Source organism: Pleuronectes platessa, chromosome 1 (assembly GCF_947347685.1).
Source record: "Pleuronectes platessa chromosome 1, fPlePla1.1, whole genome shotgun sequence".
In the NCBI taxonomy this organism is placed as follows: Eukaryota; Metazoa; Chordata; class Actinopteri; order Pleuronectiformes; family Pleuronectidae; genus Pleuronectes; species Pleuronectes platessa.
In genome coordinates, this window is record NC_070626.1 from 13368540 (window position 1) to 13390214 (window position 21675).

Consider the following 21675-nt stretch of genomic DNA (forward strand, 5'->3'; position numbering starts at 1 on the left):
CTCCAAAATACAAACTACAGGTTTGACATCCATATTTGTTACTTACACGGTGTTACTTGTGGAATTAGTTTTACACACTCAACCTTTAATTTGAGGCCATGGGACAACAGAGAAAGTATAGGCCACAGTCTCAAGCCATTTCTGCCTGGAATTAATTTCCCCCTTGGAGCTGTGAATGAGCTGGACTGAGCCTGAGATGCAAATCTCCATCACAGCTTTTAGGAACAGTGCAGTGTTTCATAGAAGCGCGGCTGTCTCATTTCATGTAATCTGTGAGATTTAGTGAGAAGGAAGCCGCGATGGTCAGACACTTTTCTAATTAGGCCGACACTCAAACATGCAGAATGTATGAATGGTCAGGTATGGTGTGTGTGTGCGAATGCCAAAGGTTACGAAAAGGGCAAGACGCAAGCTGCAGCTCTTCCTATAAATTTGCAACTTTAGCACCCAGAAGTGACACAGAGGCCGTCGGTCTTATCAGCTCTAAATTAGCACTGAGAATCAGCAGGTTCTTGTCCTCAGAGGACTGATGGTGATCACAGCGGCGTGTTGCAACTGGCCAAATATCATGTTGCTCATTGTGAGGGGAAAGCCCTGAGAGAGGGAGGATGGGAGGGCATGGGCTGGTAATTAATATATGTGTGGCTGTGGAGGGGAGCATGAGCAATCCCCTGTGCCATCATCTGACACAACAATTTACACCAACAAAGCCCAGGCTGTGAGAAAATGTTATTCTGTTCTAATTTATGGAGGTATAAGGATGTGTTGTCCAATATTCCATAGATTTATTATGAGCCACAATGATGTAATGAATGTATCTGAGGGAAATTCTGTCAAAGAAATACGAATATGCAGTTTGTGCAGGGTACCTCTATCCGTCACTTTCATATCCATCACCTACAAATATATCCACTATAAGACAGAGAGAGGTAAATAATTAAACCTCAATGAATTAACCACAAACTAAATAAAACAATTGCTGAAGTGTATTGATGATTATAATCGTAGTGTGGAGTCTTTTGAGCAAACTTCCCCATCTGTCCATCTTCTTAGAAGCTGGAGCTGAATTGTGCGGTGCGTAAAAGACGCACGGTCAGAGACACGCTCTCACGAAACTTGACAACGCGTCGACTGACAGCATTTCTTCTTCTTTTTTTTTGCTGCAGGCTGAATAAAATTGACACGCAACGTAACGAGAGCCCACCCCGGCCAGGATACCACGTATAAAAGCATGATGCGACTGAGCAATCCACAACCGACAGGAGGAGACTCTCGGAGAAGGATCAGTTTGCCACTTTACGCGCTGAGATGAGGGGCTTCACTCTGAATAACGTTTGCCAGTGTGGCTTGTTTACGTATCTTGTCTTATTTTCCTTCATGTCTTTTACGGATGCAGTCAGTTTCGACCTGACTGAGCTCAGGAATAAAGTTGCAAAAATTAAAGTGAATCCAAGAGGCAATCTTTGGGCTACAGGTAAGATCCATCCCACAATCTAACTCACTGTGGACAACACTGTTTTATTTGTCTTGGATGCATCTTATATGTTCTCTGCATATAGGCTACAGGGAATTCATGTTTACAGTGTCATGCTACATTCATTGTAATGTGACCTTAATGTGTTGATGCATGTGCCAGGTCACTAAAAGGTGTTTTCCTTCCTCCCTCACTCCTCACAGAATTCAAAGCCACTTCTAATGAGCGTTTTCTCTGACTTGGCAGGACACTTCATGGGGAAGAAGAGTGTGATGGATGCCCCCCTGATGCCTTCAGCGGAGGGGCAGGGGCAGGATGCGCTGGAAGTCTCCTTCCCGGGGGAGCAGAGCGCGATCGAGGAGCTTTTCCAACAGTTTCTGCGGGTGGCGTTACAAACGCAGGTGGACACGCAGGAGAGCCGCTCGAAAAACCAGGCGAGTGTGTCACTGATGTCTAAACTTTTAAAGACAAACCATCACGGTAAAACTGACTGAAGTGACGATCCTGTGTAACTTGATGTTTCCTTTTCAGGAGGCGGACTTGTTGATGAAGATTTTAGAAAGCTACATCCAAAGCAGAAAGTGATACAGGAGAAGAAAAGTGTGGCACGCATGAATACCCTGAGCTCCACTGTTAAAATAAATCCATCAGACAACAGAATATACAGTCTCCTGCTCATCATGATTGTAACTCACTGTATCTATATCACTTCTACTTCTGCAGCTCATTCTCATTTGCAATACAAGTAAATGTCATTTATTTTCACTTGATTTTGAAGATGAAATTTCACATTGTTTCATCGTTTAAGAATATTTATATTGAATAAACGTATTATTTGAACTGCTGTGACTTTGATCTGTGATGCATTATAGATAACTGTTAACTTGCTTGCGTCAAGGAAACATTCATAATTTCATTGACTCCTGGATTATTCTAATGATCTAGAAAATATTCATGCAGGACAATGGAGAATGCAGAAGACAAATACTAGAAAATGCCACTGCCCAGCCGCCCTTTAAATAAGATAGATGGCTCCTTGAATTTAATTCTGGCCCCTCAAAGATATGTCAACTAGTTCACCGTTAAGCTTAACATTGAGTCACCCCCTCTGTTTTCTCCACACGAGTTTTACAGCCATTAGTTATAGGTCTCCCACTGACAATCAACTGATAACTCAGCCTGATTGTTTGGCTGATAAAAAAAAAACATTTCCAAAGTAACACTTATATAAACACACACATGGGCAGCTTATATAAATCACACTGTCTGAACATTTGGACATGAAATCGATATTATCTTTTCTACTGTGCTTGTCCTTCACATGAAGGGATGACCTGTTCTCTCGATCGATATAGTGGTGAAGTGAGAAGCCTCATGCAGTTACATCGCCCCGGGCCAATCTATTGAGTCGGTAGGCTACACAGCTATTTTCACTTCTGCTCCCACAGAACCTTGTCTGCTGCGTCGTGTCATTTTTAAGTTGGAGAAGGTGGGAGCGGTGAGTGGTGTGTGCCAAGGCAGTACTTCATCTATTCAGGTGAGAGGTGCGTGTGGTGTAGTGTTAACATTTGCCTAACTTCATAATTTTGGCCCAGTGACAAGAATAATAAAACAAAGAAGACAGTTGTATCAGTTGTCACTTTAAAGCAGCCTGACACAATAGTCCTGTCATAAATCCATGAAGGTTATGTTCAACTTATGTTGAAACTGCTTTGGAAAAATATTGAATTGTGTGGTCATTTTGGAGGATGTACTTTTGTGTTACAATAGGATGTTTGTAATATTGTTTCCACTCCTAATGTAACGATTGTGGTCATTGAATCCATCTGAGAAGATAACTCCACACCACTGTATAAGGATGGAGGAATTTCTGGTGAAGGCTCTCCAAATAAACGTAAAAATTTGAAGCTAAAAGACGCGAATATTTCCAATGAACCAATAATCGTTTGTCTTTTCTGTGAGTTTTTCACACAAGAAGTTGATTTTGACTCCTCCATAACATTTTAACCAAATGTCATTTTTGACAAACAACAGCCTGGAGAGAAAGAAACTTTCAGGTGCACAACATTGTAAATAAGTAAGAGAGTAGGCTGGTGCAGTTTCACAAACAAGCCTCCTCAATAGGATAAAGGAAAAATAAGTCGCTATAGAAAAGCACTGGAAACTTGCATCCCGACCTCTGATGGGAAAGTTAAAAAACATCTTTTTGGAAAAGAGTACAAACAATTATTTGTTAGTAAACACTTTGTTAGAGCTATTAGATTGACATTGTATTGTAAAGTCTGGGATCAGCCACAGTATTTTATTTCTTCTGTCACACAGTCAGATACATGAGACGTGCCAGTTGAACGCGGAGTGAATTTTCATCATCAGCCACAAACACTGTCTTTTAAAAATGTAAATTAAACATCTCCATAATTAACATGTTCATCTGTTGCACAGTGCAGTTCAGCGTGTTGAAACATTAATAATCAATTAACGTGCATGTATATATGTGCGTGTGTGACTGAGTGGATTTAACTGCCCCCTCATGATTTCAAAGTGCAGATCCCAACATGCCTTAGGAAGGCGACGTCTCCACACAATTTGAGCAGGCACGCATCTCCCATGTTTGCTTCCTCCCTCCTGGGAGATCCAATCTGACATCTCTGGGCTGTTTTCTCTGCATTTGCTCTATTGCTCATATTAGTGCTTTATTCCTTTATGTTCTTTCTCAGATTTGTTCTAATAATCTCCCTTTATGTCAACCTATACACAAATGAGCAACTCTAAATTCACAGGAGCAGAGGCTTAGTAAAAGAAAGAAACGTCTTAAAATCGAAATTCCAGGAGGAGAAATTCTTCTTCCTGCACAGATATGATTTCATTAAAATCCTTTATCATAATTTATTAACTCACCCTGAATAAATCTCTATCACTGAGATGGGAGGGTATGGAGCTAAACATGATTAAGAGAAGACTCGGAAGCAACTGGGTTGTGTATATTAATATCAGAAAGGAGCCTCTAATATTCTGAGTATTAATTTTACATTGAATTATATATTACAATCACCAAGTATGGGACAACCCAGAATTTTCATATTTAATGTACAGCGTGTCAAGGGGACACTAAACTCTCTCTCTGGTGATATGATCAAAATAATTCAAATTAAAAGCTAATGTGGCGTTAACACTGCTATGTTATGTTTAGTAGGGTCATATTATATGGCTTTTACAAACGAAAGACAGTAAAACTTAATATTTTATACGGTTTATTCAATTTATGGAATCTTTTACATCGAATTGCTAAGCCAATCAAAGAAATAATCTAAACAGTTATCAGTAATTAAAGATGTCCTCATCGTTAAGAGGTTGAATGTGACGTCTTCTACTGTTTTCCTCTTTTCTTACCATATCAACATTGTTGTAACTACATAAAACATGTACCGCATTGCCCAAATCTCAGGGAAAATCTCACCAGCCTGAAAATAAATGAACTGCTTTTTATTTTGCTTCATCAGTAAGTATATGTGTGATTGCCTGAGCTTATGCAAAAACTTGAACACAGCAACAGACGTATTCATTACAAGGCAATTTGTCCTGGTCAGAACTCACATGCAACATGTAACCTTTGGTATTTTTCTTTGCCTTCCCACCTATCAGTTTGATTCTTGTCCTGGTTTAAAAATGACTCAAATTGAAGCCCTGAGGGCCGCTTGATGCATAATTCACATAGTGGATGTATGTTGTGTCAACAGAAGCAGCCTCAGCTTCTGCTTGAGTGTGAAAGTTGCGCTTTTGTTCAGTTTGAACACTACAAAGCTGACAGAGACAAATGTGGCATGCTGTAACTCAATAAAACCGAGCAAGGCTTTGGGCACAGCTCCTAGTCATTATTGATTGAGTGCTTCAAAGGGGCTAACTTTCTATTGAATAATCTATCTTGCCCTCATACGAGGTGCATGGGTCTAATAGGTTTTGAGTAGAAACAGACTCGGGAATATAATATGTGTCTCTTACATTCTTTCATTTTTGATCAGGCACTGTGTGGGTGCAGTGTGTTTATTATTATTAATAATTCAGGCCCGGGACAATATTGTATTTAAAAAAGCCTTGTGGGACTGAACATCTGAAAAGTGTACATCGTCAGCATGGCTGGTGTCATATAGTTGTGTGTTCTAACCAACTACTTGCGCTTGATGCACTCTCCTCCCACACACCCCAGTTTTAAACTAACAATCATACACTGCCACCCTCTGGCAGTGAGACCCTTACTACACTAACAGGCTGAACAGGCCCATGAGAAATACAAAGTGTTGAAAAGAGAAGCGTCAGCCTCCATCACACCTGAGCTGCTGTAGGTCTGGATACATTAATTCATGAGAAATAATTACTAATGCCTGGATAAGCTTGACTATTGTACAAATACAAATATACTTAAAATACTGTCCTTTTTGCTTTTTATCAAACTCTTCTAACTGCACGCGTACATCCAAATGTGTGGCCGTCGTGGTATGAAGCTGAATATCCTCCTTGTTGTGTAGAGGGATATACGAAGAGAAAAAAAGAGTAAAGTAGTGGGGCTGAAATGAGAAGATTCAAATGAACATTGAATGCATTGTGTAAATATTAACCCAGTTTAAGGGATCAGTGCTCAAACATCCCTCCTTTTACAACAGCGTTTACACTATTGTATCTGTATTAATATTGCAGATATGCACTTGATAGACAAAAATACAATACAGAACAATAAACAGACATGCAGATAAATAAAGACTTGAAAAAAAAAATTATTTATATATATGATACATTCTTTAAATTCATATCAAAATTCTGTAAAATTAGGGGCATTGTTTGCTATTCTGCATTTACTGAACAGAATCATTTGGTTAATAATGAACTCAATGTTATAATTCTCAGCTGTCTATCTATCCATCTATCAATCTATCTATCTATCTATCTATCTATCTATCTATCTATCTATCTATCTATCTATCTATCTATCTATCTATCTATCTATCTATCTATCTATCCAGGGCCGGCCCTGGCAATGTTGGTGCCCTAGGCAAGATTTCAAATTGGCGCCCCCCAACATACACACGCAAACTGTCATGCATCCCCAATAACTTTTGGACTGCATACAGATGCACACACAGGCAGACAAATTTGTAGGCTATAAAAAATAATACAAATATATAATAAAAAATATAAAAAGAGTCTTATACTGATAGCATATCATGTCATGTCCACACAAATAAACATTAATGACGTCCACAATCGGGTTGATTCTTACCTCTATGTTGTTCTTTCTTCTCCTCCTCTACTTTATGGTGCTTTCTGAATTGTGCACCTGACAATTTAATCTTTTTTTGATTCATCTTTGACTCTAACCGCAGTCTATCACCGCAGCGTGCACGTCAGGGACACACCTGAGGCGGAAGCGCAAATTCTGTGCAAGCCGCCGCCTGACTGTTCACACAGGGAGCCATCGAGGAGGATGTTTTAGATGCTGGCTTGCCTGTCCACGGAGCCACGGCTGGTGACATCAGCAAATGTCCCTATAATGCTGCCAAAATGAGTAGGTTTTTGTACTTCTCATGCTGCTATGAGGAACTGTTGTGAAGTGAAATGAAACTCCCTTCTTTTTTTTCTGTTAATGCTGAAATAAAGTGGATTCACTTGGTCTGACATTTTCGATCACATCTTTATAAAACACCTCATTAGCTCCGCACTACAAACCCTATAAGGGGGGGGGGGGATGTTTTTTGAGAGCTCAACAGAGCTGTATAGGTTAATCTCTGATCCATGCAGCTTCCTTCTACCAAGTTGTGTGGTTATTGGTCCAGTAGTTTATAACATAAACCTGTTGACTGACAAATCAGAGGTGACCTCCTTAGCAGAGGTAATAAAACCTCCACACATTTATCAAGGAAATGTCACGAATATTAGAAATTATTAGAATCACAACAGGAAATTAAAAGTAGAAGAAGTTTTCGAGAATATCTAAATAGTTGACGGGTAATTTTCTGTTGGTTGACTTATCAATTCATTTATTAAAAGCTAATTTCCCCCTGTTACTTAGTCTATAGGGTTTTTATTTACATTGTATACATTGGTTTATTTTTGTCATGCACTGATTGCTGGTTGTACATCAAATTATCCTTGAAGGATATTAAAGATTTTCTTTTATGGACAACTTTTGTAAATCACAAGCTGCACAAACCAAGCAGGAGCAGCAGAGGAACCCAGCAGCCAGCAGGGGACAGCCTCAGGACATCACATGGAACAGCAGCAGCAGTCTGAGATTCTTGTAAGGCTTCCGAAGACAAGGTACTGGGTTATTCTCTAACAATAGGTTTTTAAAGCATGTTAAATCATCCAGTATCTAAAATCCAAAAATATAAAAGTAACTTTTAAATAAGGCTGTCAAAGTAGAAAATATTTTCTCTGAAGTGTGTATCAAAAGCAGCAGAGAATGACACGAACACTAACGCGATAATTTGGTCATGTTATTACTGTGCTTAGCTCTTCATGGCAATAAGCAGGCGGTGTGGCCTAGTCGGTAAAGCTTTGGTTCGCCAACAAGAAGGACCCGGGTTTGAATCTCACTCTTTCCCATCTTAAAGTTGTCAATATACCGAACTCTTAAAATTGGCAGGATTTCTCCTATTAATTGCAAAATAACTTGTACTATGTAAATTTAAATGAATTAAATAATAATAATTAAAAACAGAAAAGAAATTATAAAAAAAAAGAAAAAAAAAAAAACTGCGCGCGCAATTCCTGCACAATGGGCTTCTGCGCAGGATGTGTGCAATGGGCTTCTGCGCAGGATGTGCGCGCGCAGTTTTTTATTTATTTTTTTATTTAATTTAATTGATTTTTTATTAAATTTAATTAAAAATAAAAATAAAAAACAATGATATTACATTTTATATTAATTTTTTTTATATTTAATTTTTCATCATCATCATCATTTCTCCATGCTGTTTCAGGGGTAAATGATGCTTGTCTTCACAGGTGACTGACCTACGCAAGCCTGTAGCCGCCACCCCCCCACAGGAGATGATGTGCTTGTGTGTGTGACTACGCTGCCGGTGCGAACAGCCCAAGAATTCAGCATGAGCGAGGAAAGGAGGAGGACCGCTTGTCGTGGCTCTTCTACCTCCGGGTGCGTCCACGGGGTTAGAGGACGATGGTGTGACTCAGGGGCGTTTCTAGGATTGAAAGAAAGGGGGGGCTTAGCCTCCAATAACTTGTCCATGTGTAAAACAATAGTTTAATTAAAAAAATAAATTAAAAAAAAATAAAATCACAATAATTATTTGGGGGGGCTGAAGAACATTTTAGGGGGGCTTCAGCAGGGACGCCTAACGACGCCCCTGCACCTGTGTGTTGATTTTTATGAAGATCGGTCAATGTGAACACGTTCCGGGGGTCTCGGGGGGCACCATTGAGCCATTTTGCGACGCCCATTGACAATTCCTCCAGAATACGTAACTTTTCACCACTTTCTAACTTTCTGCAAATTTTGGTAAGAATTTGAGCGTGTTAAAGCCCTCAAAAAGCCAATTAATTTGCCTGAATAATAATAATAAAAATAATAATAATAATCATTACAATTTCAATAGGCCCTCTCACTGTCAGTGCTCGGGCCCTAAATATCCATATTTATATGCCAGTTTAAATGTTGCACTTCATAGCATTCACACTATGTAACGTTCGTTGCAATATTTTGGGATAATGAGGAGGAAAGAAGCATCCATCTGATTTCAAATATTCACACCTTTATTGGTGATGTGATGTGTGATAACAAATGATGTCTAACTCATCAAACTGTTTTAAACAATATTAATTTAAAGACTTTTAATTCAAAATGTAGTTGAACCAACAGCGAGTTTTTATTATTACTGACAGGAAAACTGCCCATTTAGTCTTCAGAGAAAATGTATTGATTTCAGATAATAGTCTTTTTTCGCAGGATCTTGTTTTGAAGAGTGAGTGAGCCCTTTGGACTCATCTGCATCATCTTCACTGTCGGTAGATGTCAACGTTAAGATGTTTGAGGAAACAAATTTGATTAATAAATAATTGATCTGCATTAGTGTGCTTGAGTGAGTATTTTCAGCTAAACATGAAAATTGAAAAATCCTCCAATTTAAATTGTTTGTAAAGATTTAAGTGTGAAGAGTGTTGTTTGTCTCTGTATGTCGGCCCTGTGACACACTGCCGACCGGTTCTGGGTGCGTGATGGGATTTTAACAATAATACCTCATAGAAACCAATGGTTTTTCAAAGGACTTTTGAAAGCATGTCGTTCTCTGCAGATTGTTGTCTTCCTCTGTAGTTGATACACTGTATGCTTGAGCATAAACCTGCTCACAGTTTATGAATTTGAACAAACTTACAAAATAGTAAAAGAAGTTAGACCTCTATGGGCATTAGAGACATTTTAGTGCATTGCTGTTGCTGGTGAACAATCATGGCAGACTGGCAGTGAAATATGCCTAAATACCTTTTTAATTACCTGGAGACAGTCGACCGCTGCAGAGCCCGAGGATGATCAGTAAGCCAGAAAAAATAATAAGAAAAAGCAGAAGTAAGTGAAGAGAAATTTGTGGCTGCATTGCTTCACATACTCAATAACATATAGTTATAAATATTTATATATAAATAAAATTAATACAGATATATTTATTGATTTTATTCCTCTACACTTCTGAATGCAATATATTCCAGACAAAGATTATCAGGTTTCTTCTTCCTTATCAGTAGAACTCGATCCCAACAGTTTCTTGTACAAAGACATGAATAAATATAATTCCTATCAAAATCAGAATCAGAATCAGAATTATTTTTATTGCCATGTATATTTCCACATACAGGAAATTGACTTGGTGTTGTTGGTGCACTGTACAAACAACAATATAAAAACACCAATAGTGATGATATGAGTTGTGTTTGTGTAAAATAATTTCACTGTGTTTCAGGTGTAGTTCTCCATGTTGCTGCATTTAAAGGTACTGGCAGAGATGATGAATCAGGGTCCACCTGTCTGACACACAGATACAGTACTAGTAGTTGACACCGGCATGACAAAGTCCATAATGTAGCCTCCCCTATTCCTGCAGGATCTCTGGAGGCCAGTGTCTCTGTCAAGCCTCCGGGGCCAAACATCTACCTGGGTGAGAGCGTGCTCCTGCAGTGCACAGTGGAGTCCCTCTCTGCTTTTGTGAAGAGCTACCGGTGGTTCAGGTCCAAACCACACAGGGCTCCCCCCGAGACATCTGGTCTCTGGTGACAGCTACTTCATCACCGCGGTAACACGGGAGGAGGCCGACAGGTACTGGTGCCAAGCCGAGTGTCGGGAGAACCGGACTGAGGTTTTGCTAAATGCCCGGCTGGTCTCGCTTGGAGTGTCAGGTGAGCAGCCGCTACAACTGCAGCCACTGCAGCCCGGCATCAGGTTTCTGCTTTGCACAGGACGAATCAGATGAGTACAGAGGTTGTGTATTCTCAAACTGACTAATGCAGAGACACATAGAGGCTCTTATTTTCCTCAAAACAGCCTCTGTCACTCCTCCCTATCATGGGTAAAAACATGTTTTATACTATTTCTAATTGATCAGAAAACTGTCAGAAGATTTTTTTTTTATGTGTTTATTCATTTAAGCTTATTTTGGCTTCATGACTGACTGTGTTTAGCAACAATAAAATGTTGAAAACCCCTTTGAGGCTCCCTGGAGCGAACCCTAGCTGACATTAGGTGAGAGGGTACACCCCGGACAGGTCAATCTCAAAATGTAAAACTGTCAAAAAGAATGTATATTAATTATCAATAGAATATCTTCATCAGTCATACATTTTTTTGCCAAACATTGAATCCAAAAACAGACACAACTCTCACTGTAGTACTTGATTTATTACAAAATGTTGCTGCACTCGACGCAAGATTCGTGTTGTCTCTTCACTATTCAGAGGTGTGTTTTAGGCATAACATGCAATAAACCAATCAGAGAGTCATCTACCATTACCTTTAAAAGTATTAGTGTCCTTGCACCAGCAAGGTTATTATAAGAGCAAGTCATCATATTTTACACCCTTTTATTACTCAATGCTAATATTATAAATCCTATGTCATCACTGTGAGAGGTGAAGCCATTGTCCTGCTTTAACAACAGTGAGCAGGACACAGCTGTTGCCGAGCAGCAAACAAAAGCATGCTAATATTAGATACATTGTTGGTTTTATGTTGTTCATGTAGAAGTTAAATAGGCAATCTGACCCCTACTGGAGAAATTCATGTTGACTGGGTTTGACAGATTATCACATGAGAAGGGTGTTTCCTAAATGTATAATTGTTAGTGAAGTGTAGGCACAGGTGATTTTAGAGACTACAGTCGAGCAAGTATGGAGATTAGAGTACAGCTGAAGGCAAATCACATTAAGTGAGAGCACAAGTTTCAAAGAGCGGAGATTTACAGTTGAAACTAGAAGGGCATTCGGTGGAGCGCACCTCCGCCAAGGCCCATCAGTCCCCTTAAATTCAATCAAGCTGCTACACTCACTCATAGATATTAGTTCCATAAATGTGCCAGATCTTTTTTCTTCAAGATTGCTCCCTTGGAAAATGGTGAAAGTGTTGAAAAACGTAGAATCTCAAAATGTTACAGATCCAAATATAATGGCTTCTTCTCTGACTAAAACCAAATTGTTACACCAAGTTCCCTGCAAATCTGTTGGGTTGTTCTTGTGTTATTTTCCTTACAAACTAACAGACAGGGGGGAAAACATGACCTCTGACCTCGGCAGAGGTAACAATGGCAGACACATCGATGGATTGCTTTCAAATGACTTTACTCATCCCTGATTGGTTGTCCAAACTTTCTGACTATGCCAAACACATCACTGTTTTTGTGTTGTTTCTGACATTTTGTCAAGATATGTGGCTATTTAAGTTATGTCCATTACAGATTGACCAATCGTCAAACCAGGATACGTCTGAAAACCCTCAATCTCAGACTGTTTCTGTTGCTTCTCTCATCTTCTCTCCCCTTTTCTTTTTCTCTCTATCAACCTCTCTCCTAGAGTTGCCCCCTCCCTCGCTTCTGACCTTCAAAATTATACTCTCATGCCATGTGTAAGGTAGGTCAGTCGGTGGATGAACAGAATGTGTGTCCATTCATCGTTGAGGAAGATATCAGGAAGTCCTACTGACAAACATTGTTGTGCATTTTAAAGAACAAAGTATTTTCATGTGAGAGAACAAGCATTTCAATGAAAACTAGGGCTGCGCAAAATGATCAAAATCTCATATCCTCTTGTAGAAGTCATTTCATATCCAGTTAGTGATATGTATTGTAATTGGTCATCCGTCTCCGTGATTCTTTAGGTTTTGTTTGAGCTCTGAGCTGTATTACTCTCATCCATAGACACCTATGAAGGTATTTTCTGCTGCAAAACCCATGTGCAATGGAATTTGTGGTTGTAGAAAATCGTCTTTTCTTAAATGTTCTCCATACAGTGGGACATGAACCTCTTGGTAAAATAAATTTAAACTATTTAAGTCCTAATTTTGTTTGGAAATATCCTGGGTTGTATAATGTTCACATGTTCGTTTGTGATGAAATACTGCGGCTAAGAGTTACACGACGAAATTAACAATAGAGAATGAAATGAAACAAAATACATTTTCTACCATCACACAATGTGTATGTGTATGTATGTATACATGCATATGTGTATGTATATAAACATATATGTAAGTATATATTGTATATATATATAAATATATAATATATATAATATATATATATATATATATATATATATATATTAATACAAAGACAAGAAGGTGATAAGACAGGAGCCATTCAAAAATTAAAGATCAGATGCTGCAAGAATGACGCAATTAAAAGTCCACCAAAATGAAACGTCCTGTTTTTATTTACCGAAATAAATGATGGCAAAACTTCCTCATCAGTAGGTGGTTCTATCACCATAGCAACCAGATGCTAAGATTTGAAATAGAAGATTATTTTTGATTGACAGGGACACTCTCTCAATACCTCCTCTGATGCCAATACAATTCAGGCTCATTATTCAAGTTTGAAATTAAACCACTGTATAATATGAAGCTTCTGCTGTTACATGTTGATAATGTGCTGTTTTCTGTTGCTTTTATGACAAATGTGAAAATATTGTTGCTGGCTTCTTTTGTGTTTTCTGCTGCTTATCTTAATGAATGATATGTGTTAACGTAATGCTAAGTAGCTTTAATTCGCCGAGGCCAGGCAGAGTGAGGCATTGTGGACAAAACACCTGTAGCACCAGGACATTTTCCCATTTCACAGCTTGTTCTACCAAACGATGTGTTTTGTAACATTGGGAAGATTAACCTTGGTGTTTAACTTTAGTATTTAAGACAAGGTAAAAAAACAACAGCTTCCATCACTGCCAATCAAATTCAGATTCAAATTCAAATCAAAGGGGCATGGTGCCATGGTGATTGATGAGGGAAGTTTTATTTAAAAAAAAAAATGTACTGGTGATTTTTTGGTTAATGTTGAGTTTGAATGTGTTGAAGGACAAGTTGACGGAAGCTTAAGTTAATGCTAGGAGCACATCACATGAGGTGTGTAGCTCCTTTAAGGAAAAAAACAATCTCTCTCCATTGGGTCTAATGTTATTTCAGAGAAAACTTTTCTGGAAGGAGCATCAACTTGCATAACTTGCTCACACGGTCCCATTTTTTTACTCTCACAAATTTCAAATATATCTGTGTGTCCGGCAAAGTCTTGGAATTAGCACAATGTCTTTATTTCACAGATAGGACTTATAGTTTCTGAATTATAGTTGTTTGAGTGCTGCACTCAGAGTTTAGTTTTCTTTCTTCCCAATGAGGAGAGAACAGGTGCATTCAGTTGAGTTTCCATGGCAACCAGATACACACACATAGCAGAGGTGGAGTCTCTCTCTCTCTCTCTCTCTCTCTCTCTCTCTCTCTCTCTCTCTCTCTCTCTCTCTCAATCTCTCGCTTAAACCAGCCAGTCTGTCCCTCTCCCTCTCTCTCCTTCTCTCTGTGTGTGTCTATCTGTGTCAATTGTTTTATATTGAATGTTTGATAGATCAAATTCACCTAAATCTTACACACTATTTCATCCTGTCACCTGCAGACAAAAGCCATTTGACTTCAAGATCCAGACAAGAACGGAAACTTCTTCTGAAAATAGTGCATCAACTGTTCCAACAGCTCTCTGCTGTAAACCATGGAGAAACCAGATATTCTGAAGATCTTCAATGATGAACTCCTCACAGCCTACAGGAAGATTAATGCTCTTAAGGATGAGGTGTGGCAGCTGGAAAACCAGCTTCAAGACAGAGATGATGTCATAAAGATGGCGGTGGAGAAGGAGACTGAGAAGGAGAAGGAGAAAGAGAAGGAGAAGGAGAAGGAGATTGAGACTGAGACGGAGATGGAGACGGAGAAGGAGAAGGAGAAGGAGATCCAGGCTCTGAAGGAGAAGATGGAGCAGCTGGAAAACCAGCTGAAAGACAAAGATGATATCATAGCGAAGGAGGTCAAGAAACGGCGCGCTCGCCTCAGGGCCTATCTTGACTGCTTGGCTGAGCTCACTGACTGTCAGGCCAAGGTTAAGCTTATGGAAGCAAGTCTGCACCAGGAGCCACCCCAGCCTGATAAAAGCTGTAGCAGTGAGATGGAGGTAGAGGTGGAGAAGGAGAAGGAGAAGGAGAAGGAGAAGGAGAAGGAGAAGGAGAAGGAGAAGGAGAAAGAGAAGGAAAAGGAAAAGGAGAAGGAGAAGGAGAAGGAGAAGGAGAAGGAGAAGGAGAAAGAAAAGGAGAAGGAGAAGGAGAAGGAGAAGGAGAAGGAGAAAGAGAAGGAGAAAGAGAAGGAGAAAGAGAAGGAGAAGGAGCAGGAGAAAGAGAAGGAGAAGGAGAAGGAGAAACTTGTGACGATCTACAATGTCGAAATCCTCCGAGCCAACAGGAACATTTTGGTTCTTAAGGAGGAGGTGTGGCGGCTGGAAAACCAGCTTAAAGACAGAGATGATGTCATAAAGATGGCGGTGGAGAAGGAGAAGGAGGAGGAGAAAGAGAAGGAGAAGGAGAAGGAGAAGGAGAAGGAGAAGGAGATTAAGACTGAAACTGAGACCGAGAGGGAGATGGAGACGGAGACAGAGAAGGAGAATGAGATCCAGGCTCTGAAGGAGAAGGTGGAGCAGCTGGAAAACAAGCTGAAGGACAAAGATGATGTCATAACGAAGGAGGTCAAGAAACGGCGCGCTCGCCTCAGGGCCTATCTTGACTGCTTGGCTGAGCTCATTGACTGTCAGGCCAAAGCTAAAATTATGGAAGCAAGTCTGCACCAGGAGCCTGCACCATGAACCTGAGACAAGAAGGAGCAGTGAGGTGGCGGTCAACAAGGAGAAGGAGAACGAGAAGGTGCTTGCTTCAGGGACGAAAGGAGACGAAACTGCAGCAGGAGAAAACTCCAACTATGGGACTGAGCTACAGAAAGGAGGAGGCCGAGATGAGCTGGAGGAGAGAGAAGAGGTGGAGAAGCCCCCGCCCTCACCCTTTTTCTACTCCTCAAAACAAACCCCTCCCCTGTCCCCCTTTGTACATATTTGAAATGATCTAATGATGTGTTGTAAATATGTTAAACTTTTTGAATAAAAATAAGTAGTACAGTAACATCTCCCTCTGTCTTTCTGAATATAGATACAGGATTCATTGATCAATTAAGTGAAACAAATCAGTGTGATTCATTTAGTTTGCTAGTATTCATACGAACACAGCAGAGCATAGACAAACAATGTTTCTTAACTTTTTTACATTTGGTCAAATCTATATATTAATTATGACAACAATACAATAATGATACTATCATCTCATCTGAGGGCCCACCCATCACACTGACCACGCCCATCTGACACGCACACACACTCACGCACACACACACATGCACACACACATACACGTAAACACACATACACGTAAACACACACGCATACACACACCGACGCATACACACACACAAGTCATTATAATTTATATATTTGCTGTATATATACACATCTATTTCAATTTATTTATGGTTGAGGTCAATATCAGATAAGAAGACATGTTCATGGCACTGAAGTCAATGTAAAATGATTTAATTTATATAATCAATTTGTAAATTAATTATATAAATTATATTACAGTATGGATGTGGTGGTCTAACTATAAATACATTTGATTTTCATTCAATCATATATATTTGATGTATTTAATGATTTTATTTTCAAATTGTTGATTTAACGATTAAGTCGTTTTTCCAATTGCACCTAAAGACTTTTTCGTTTTTTTCTGGTAATGATACACATGTGTAGGGGCGTTTCTAGGATTGAAAGAAAGGGGGGGCTTAGCCCCTAAGGATGCTGACGACGCCCCTGGTGTGACTTAATGTATTGTTTTCCATTGCATGTGTCACGTCATGATAAATCAGTCTCTTGTGCCGCCCTCTCGGCATTTTGCGCCCTATGTCACCTGTACCAGGAGCCGCCCCTTTATCTATCTATCTATCTATCTATCTATCTATCTATCTATCTATCTATCTATCTATCTATCTATCTATCTATCTGTCTATCTATCTATCTATCTATCTATCTATCTATCTATCTATCTATCTATCTAATAAATTGAATAGTAATATAACGATAATAATCGTTATTTTTATTAACACAACAATAAATGATTGTAAATTAATCAGTGGATCATCCTCCATAAGCCTGTTTGTTTTGATGATGTCATCCGTGCATGTACCCTGCCATCGCGGCCATGTGATTGGTGGAGCCCAGGAGATCGTGCACAGTGGGGCAGGACCAGCCGAAGCCATTTTATTATCCCAGCAGCAGAAGAGCAGGTGCACCAGTAAAAACAGTTTCTGTACATAGTCACATTCCCAGTCTCGGTTTCCAGTGTTAGGCTGCAGGCACGATGGGACAGTGTGGGATAACGTCGTCGAAAACCGTCCTGGTGTTTCTCAACCTCATATTCTGGGTAAGAAAGCGACAGACGTGGGAACAATGTGCAACAGCAGCAGCACTGGGGCCAGGGATGGAGAGCTATGCTAATGCTAGATAGCTAACTGCGCCAGAGCTGCGCTGTGTGGGGATTGTAGGACACACCAGCTGCTGTGGGACATCCACGGACACCGGGTTTATAACGTTGTATCAGTATCAGGGACTCGAACACTAATATGTGTAGCTGGCTGCAGTGTGTGTCTGCCGCCCACTACCTGTAGCTATGACGTTATGCGGCAGCTGCTGCAGCTGAGTCAACCCGCACATATACATGTGTCAGTACATGGTATCAGCTGAGCTACATTCATATCTGTAACAACGATAAACTGATCTAAACTAATTCACCACCATCTATCTGTATGTGGAGATAACAAGTGGCCCAGGTCACAATGCACCTAACTGTGGCTAAATGGCTATTGTTCACATGATGCTAAATATCTTCTTCTTCTTCTTCTTCTTTTTCTTCTTCTTCTTCTTCTTCTTGATGATAATAATCCATGTTTGTAACCCCTAACCCTATAGTCTTAAAACTGAAAGGAAATATTAATGTGACATATATGTAGGTAATTATTGAAATCTACTGATAATTACAGACTTACAATTGAGTGTAATTGTCATGTGTGACTCATAGAGCAAAGAGCAAGTCCTTATCAAATGAAACCTAAATAAATAAAAGAGGAGGCCCTTCTCTCTGTCACCCTCTAACTTTTTTCTCTGTTTTTGAATGTGCAGGCTGCAGCTGGAATCTTATGCTACATCGGAGCCTATGTGTTTATCACATACGACGACTATGACCACTTCTTTGAAGACGTGTACACTTTGATCCCGGCCATCATAATAATAGCCGTGGGGACTCTTCTCTTCATCATCGGCTTGATTGGCTGCTGTGCAACAATACGTGAGAGCTCCTGTGGTCTGGCCACTGTGAGTGTGGATTGTTGTCACTTGTACTTGCACTGCCTCTAACTTACCTGACTCCTGGGTCCCTGAACAATGTGTCTTTGTTGTCTTTTCAGTTCGCTGCAATTCTCCTGCTGGTGTTTGTAACAGAGTGTGTGGTGGTGGTGCTCGGCTACACCTACAGGGCAAAGGTAAACACTGCCTCACTGGCCCAATAGAGCCACACGTTTGATCTCTGTGCGATTCACACTTTAGTCCAGCCTTTAAAATACATCACATGAGCCTCATCTCAGTGTGTAACTTAGCCCCTCTTGCATGCCTCTACAAGATTTCTGGGTTAAATTTCATTAGACAGCCAATCCCAAGCATTATGAGATCTTGGTGCAGGCATGCTGCATGCTATACTGAATTACAAGGTATGTTTTAGATGCTCAATAGTACTCCAACATTTTGGTGGCCAACTTTAAATGACTGATGTTTGGTACCCAGTCCAAATCCCTGAGCCGGGACAGTAACAGCACCTGTGTGCTCGTTCCAGGTTGAAGACCAGGTGAATCACTCCATCCAGAAGGTTTACAACCAGTACAACGGCACCAGCACCGACGCTCCCAGCCGCGCTATTGACTATGTGCAGAAGCAGGTGAGTCCAAAAAAAGTCTTCTTATTTTCATGCCTGTTGATTGTTTTGATGGATGTTTAAGACTGAGAGACACATTTCAGATTGTATTCTTGATAAAGATTGTCACTCATCCTTCTTCTCTGTTCTCCTGTTAGCTTCACTGCTGCGGCATCCACAACTACTCTGACTGGAGGAACACTCGCTGGTTTAAAGAATCTAAGAACAACAGCGTCCCAGTCAGCTGCTGTCAGCCCGGCATCAGCAACTGTACTGGTATTCTCACGCGACCATCAGATCTCTACCAAGAGGTACACAATTCCTCAATGTAGGGGTCAATCAGCTATAACCACAGAATTGTAGTATATTTACCAGTGGCTCAGAAAGACTTAAATTCTCTGGTGATATTATTCTCTGATGTACAGTTTTCTGAAAGCTCTTTTAAGGTCATTTATTTTCTGTCTTAGGGTTGTGAAGCTCTTGTCGTGAAGAAGTTGAAGGAGATCATGATGTACGTCATATGGGCTGCATTAACTTTTGCATCTATACAGGTAAGATTTTAACTAAATATGACAATATCTGACAGTTATCTTAACCCTAAGGCTTCATCCATACTAAAACGATCTCCTTCCACATAAGCATTTTATTTCCATATCAGTAATAGACCCATCCAAATTAACTCACCAGAAATGCATATCACATGACCCTTCATTTTCCCTGCATATGTGCATGCTGGTGTAAACAGGAAGTAGATTGTTTGCTGTGCAGCTAGTTTCTTACCTACAAAAAATACTACACACGAGAAACGACAATGGATGGAAGTACGATGAGGGATTCGTTTTCTTGAAGCGATGGTGACGTGGAACTGTGACAACAAAATCAAGTCAAAACAACGTCTTTTGGGAACATAATTAAAGCTGCAGACGTCTCAGTGAGCAGGAAACTGAGCTGACAGCAACTTTGACCCAGCTGTGGTCGCTGATGATCAGGAAACCACAGTAGTTACAAAAGTTCTTCTTCTGTGATTACACTCATGTTATCTGCTGCCTCAGGGAATAATGACTTGAATAACAGCTTCTCTTTCGTTCCTGTATCGTGTCAATGCAGATGCTGGGGATGCTCTGTGCCTGCGTGGTGCTGTGCAGGAGGAGTCACGACCCGGCGTATGAGCTGCTGGTTACAACCAACAACTACGCGTGAAGGTCGCGGCCAGTCAGAGAAGCACTCAAGAAAATCTAAAAAGGAGCGTCACCGGACATGTCCACAGTAGATTTCAGCTGTAGTTATATAAGCTCAAGCACACCTTGCACAATTCATGATAAAGTAGCGAACACGGTGGACGTGGTTTGGGTGGGCGGGAGCCTCGAGGCGAAAAAAGCTGTTATTTATTGACATGCATTGTAAGTTACTGTTACTTTAAATGTTATTTTTTTCTCCTTACAAATACTGAAACACTTACAAAAGCCAAAGTTGTGAATGGCTAATTTACATTTGTGATGTTGATGTTGAATTGTTTCTATTCCTTTAATTATGGCTTCGTGAAATTTGGCACTTACCCACTGAGGATGATGAGTGTGATTTACGACTGGGAGCGTGGAATGTACTTGTTTGCACTATGGCTGGAGCTCTGGAGAGATTCCACAGTTATTCAAATGCAAGGTTTTGTGTTTAAAAGATCATGTCGTGTATTCCTGATACCTTGGCTTGACCAGACTTTTGTGAACATGTTTTACCGTAGATTTTTTTTTTTTGATCTTTCTTTAGATTTATTAGATTTTGTCTGCGTTCAAAGCCACGTTTGGTAAAAATGACTTCTTCATATACTCAAATATCCAGGCTGTGAATGATGCACATGATTCTGTTTTGGTGTGGATATTCTCCGAAGCTAGCTTCACTAGTGAGACATTCCTAATATTTACATTGTGAATCAACTTTTAACCTCCAGTGATTTTAGTTATTATCAGTGTTACTTGAACATTTGTGTACGTACAGATTCAGTTTAACACAGCTGGAAAATTCCTTCTGTTAAGTTTGTTAGCTATAATGAAAAATTACGTTTTATACATCTTTGTGAACTTGTACCCTGTTTTAATATTTTTGAGCTGTTTAAGTTTACCCCCCAAATGTTTAGCGAGTGCTGAAAAAAAAAACGCAAACAAAAATTGTGTATCGATGGGAGAAGAGGGGACAAATAAAGTCGTACATTTTAATGTGATGGTTTCATTGCAACTTTAATTAACTCCACTGTGCATTGTCCTATCAGCCAAAAGGCAAACCGCACGCAACGCTTCAAGATGTATGTGCTCGGGCCTGCTCAGTGCTTAGAAACTGTATTTTATAGTTGGTACTTTCCAGGGTTGAGCAATCCTGGTTTTAGTATATATTTTATTTCATATAGGTAATATCTAAGAGCTACAACAGTAGTCAATAACTTGGTTGACAGAACATTTTTGATGAACAACTGATCGATCAAATCTGGAAAACGTGCCAAAAAAAGTATAGTAAACTATAATTACCTGAATATCTGGGTTGTGGATGGTTGATCCAATAAACCAAGACATTTGAAGGAGAAATTATTTACTTATCACTGACAACAAAGTAGTTCACATGTGGGGAGA

General features: G+C 39.9%; 2 protein-coding genes across 2 annotated transcripts; both read left to right on the top strand.

Annotated features, from left to right (window-relative positions):
- The first annotated feature begins 1171 nt into the window (after positions 1-1171).
- Positions 1172-2059, top strand: nmbb (neuromedin Bb). Its single transcript, XM_053426003.1, has 3 exons — positions 1172-1474; positions 1721-1908; positions 2006-2059. The coding sequence occupies exons 1-3, from the start codon at positions 1309-1311 to the stop codon at positions 2057-2059; spliced, it is 408 nt and encodes a 135-aa protein (XP_053281978.1). The 5' UTR covers positions 1172-1308.
- Positions 2060-17327: 15268 nt separating this feature from the next.
- On the top strand, positions 17328-21267 carry LOC128433382 (tetraspanin-3). The gene is made up of 7 exons (XM_053417781.1): positions 17328-17518; positions 18274-18465; positions 18558-18632; positions 18980-19081; positions 19216-19368; positions 19525-19608; positions 20165-21267. The coding sequence occupies exons 1-7, from the start codon at positions 17456-17458 to the stop codon at positions 20255-20257; spliced, it is 762 nt and encodes a 253-aa protein (XP_053273756.1). The 5' UTR covers positions 17328-17455; the 3' UTR covers positions 20258-21267.
- Positions 21268-21675: the final 408 nt, after the last annotated feature.

Excerpts from the sequence above, each read along its gene's own strand:
- nmbb (XM_053426003.1), top strand. The coding sequence starts at position 1,309 with ATGAGGGGCTTCACTCTGAATAACGTTTGCCAGTGTGGCTTGTTTACG. Across the intron at positions 1,475-1,720 it reads AGGCAATCTTTGGGCTACAG|GACACTTCATGGGGAAGAAG; the intron begins GTAAGATCCATC and ends CTGACTTGGCAG. Across the intron at positions 1,909-2,005 it reads AGAGCCGCTCGAAAAACCAG|GAGGCGGACTTGTTGATGAA; the intron begins GCGAGTGTGTCA and ends TTTCCTTTTCAG.
- LOC128433382 (XM_053417781.1), top strand. The coding sequence starts at position 17,456 with ATGGGACAGTGTGGGATAACGTCGTCGAAAACCGTCCTGGTGTTTCTC. Across the intron at positions 17,519-18,273 it reads TTCTCAACCTCATATTCTGG|GCTGCAGCTGGAATCTTATG; the intron begins GTAAGAAAGCGA and ends TTGAATGTGCAG. Across the intron at positions 19,369-19,524 it reads CATCAGATCTCTACCAAGAG|GGTTGTGAAGCTCTTGTCGT; the intron begins GTACACAATTCC and ends TTTCTGTCTTAG.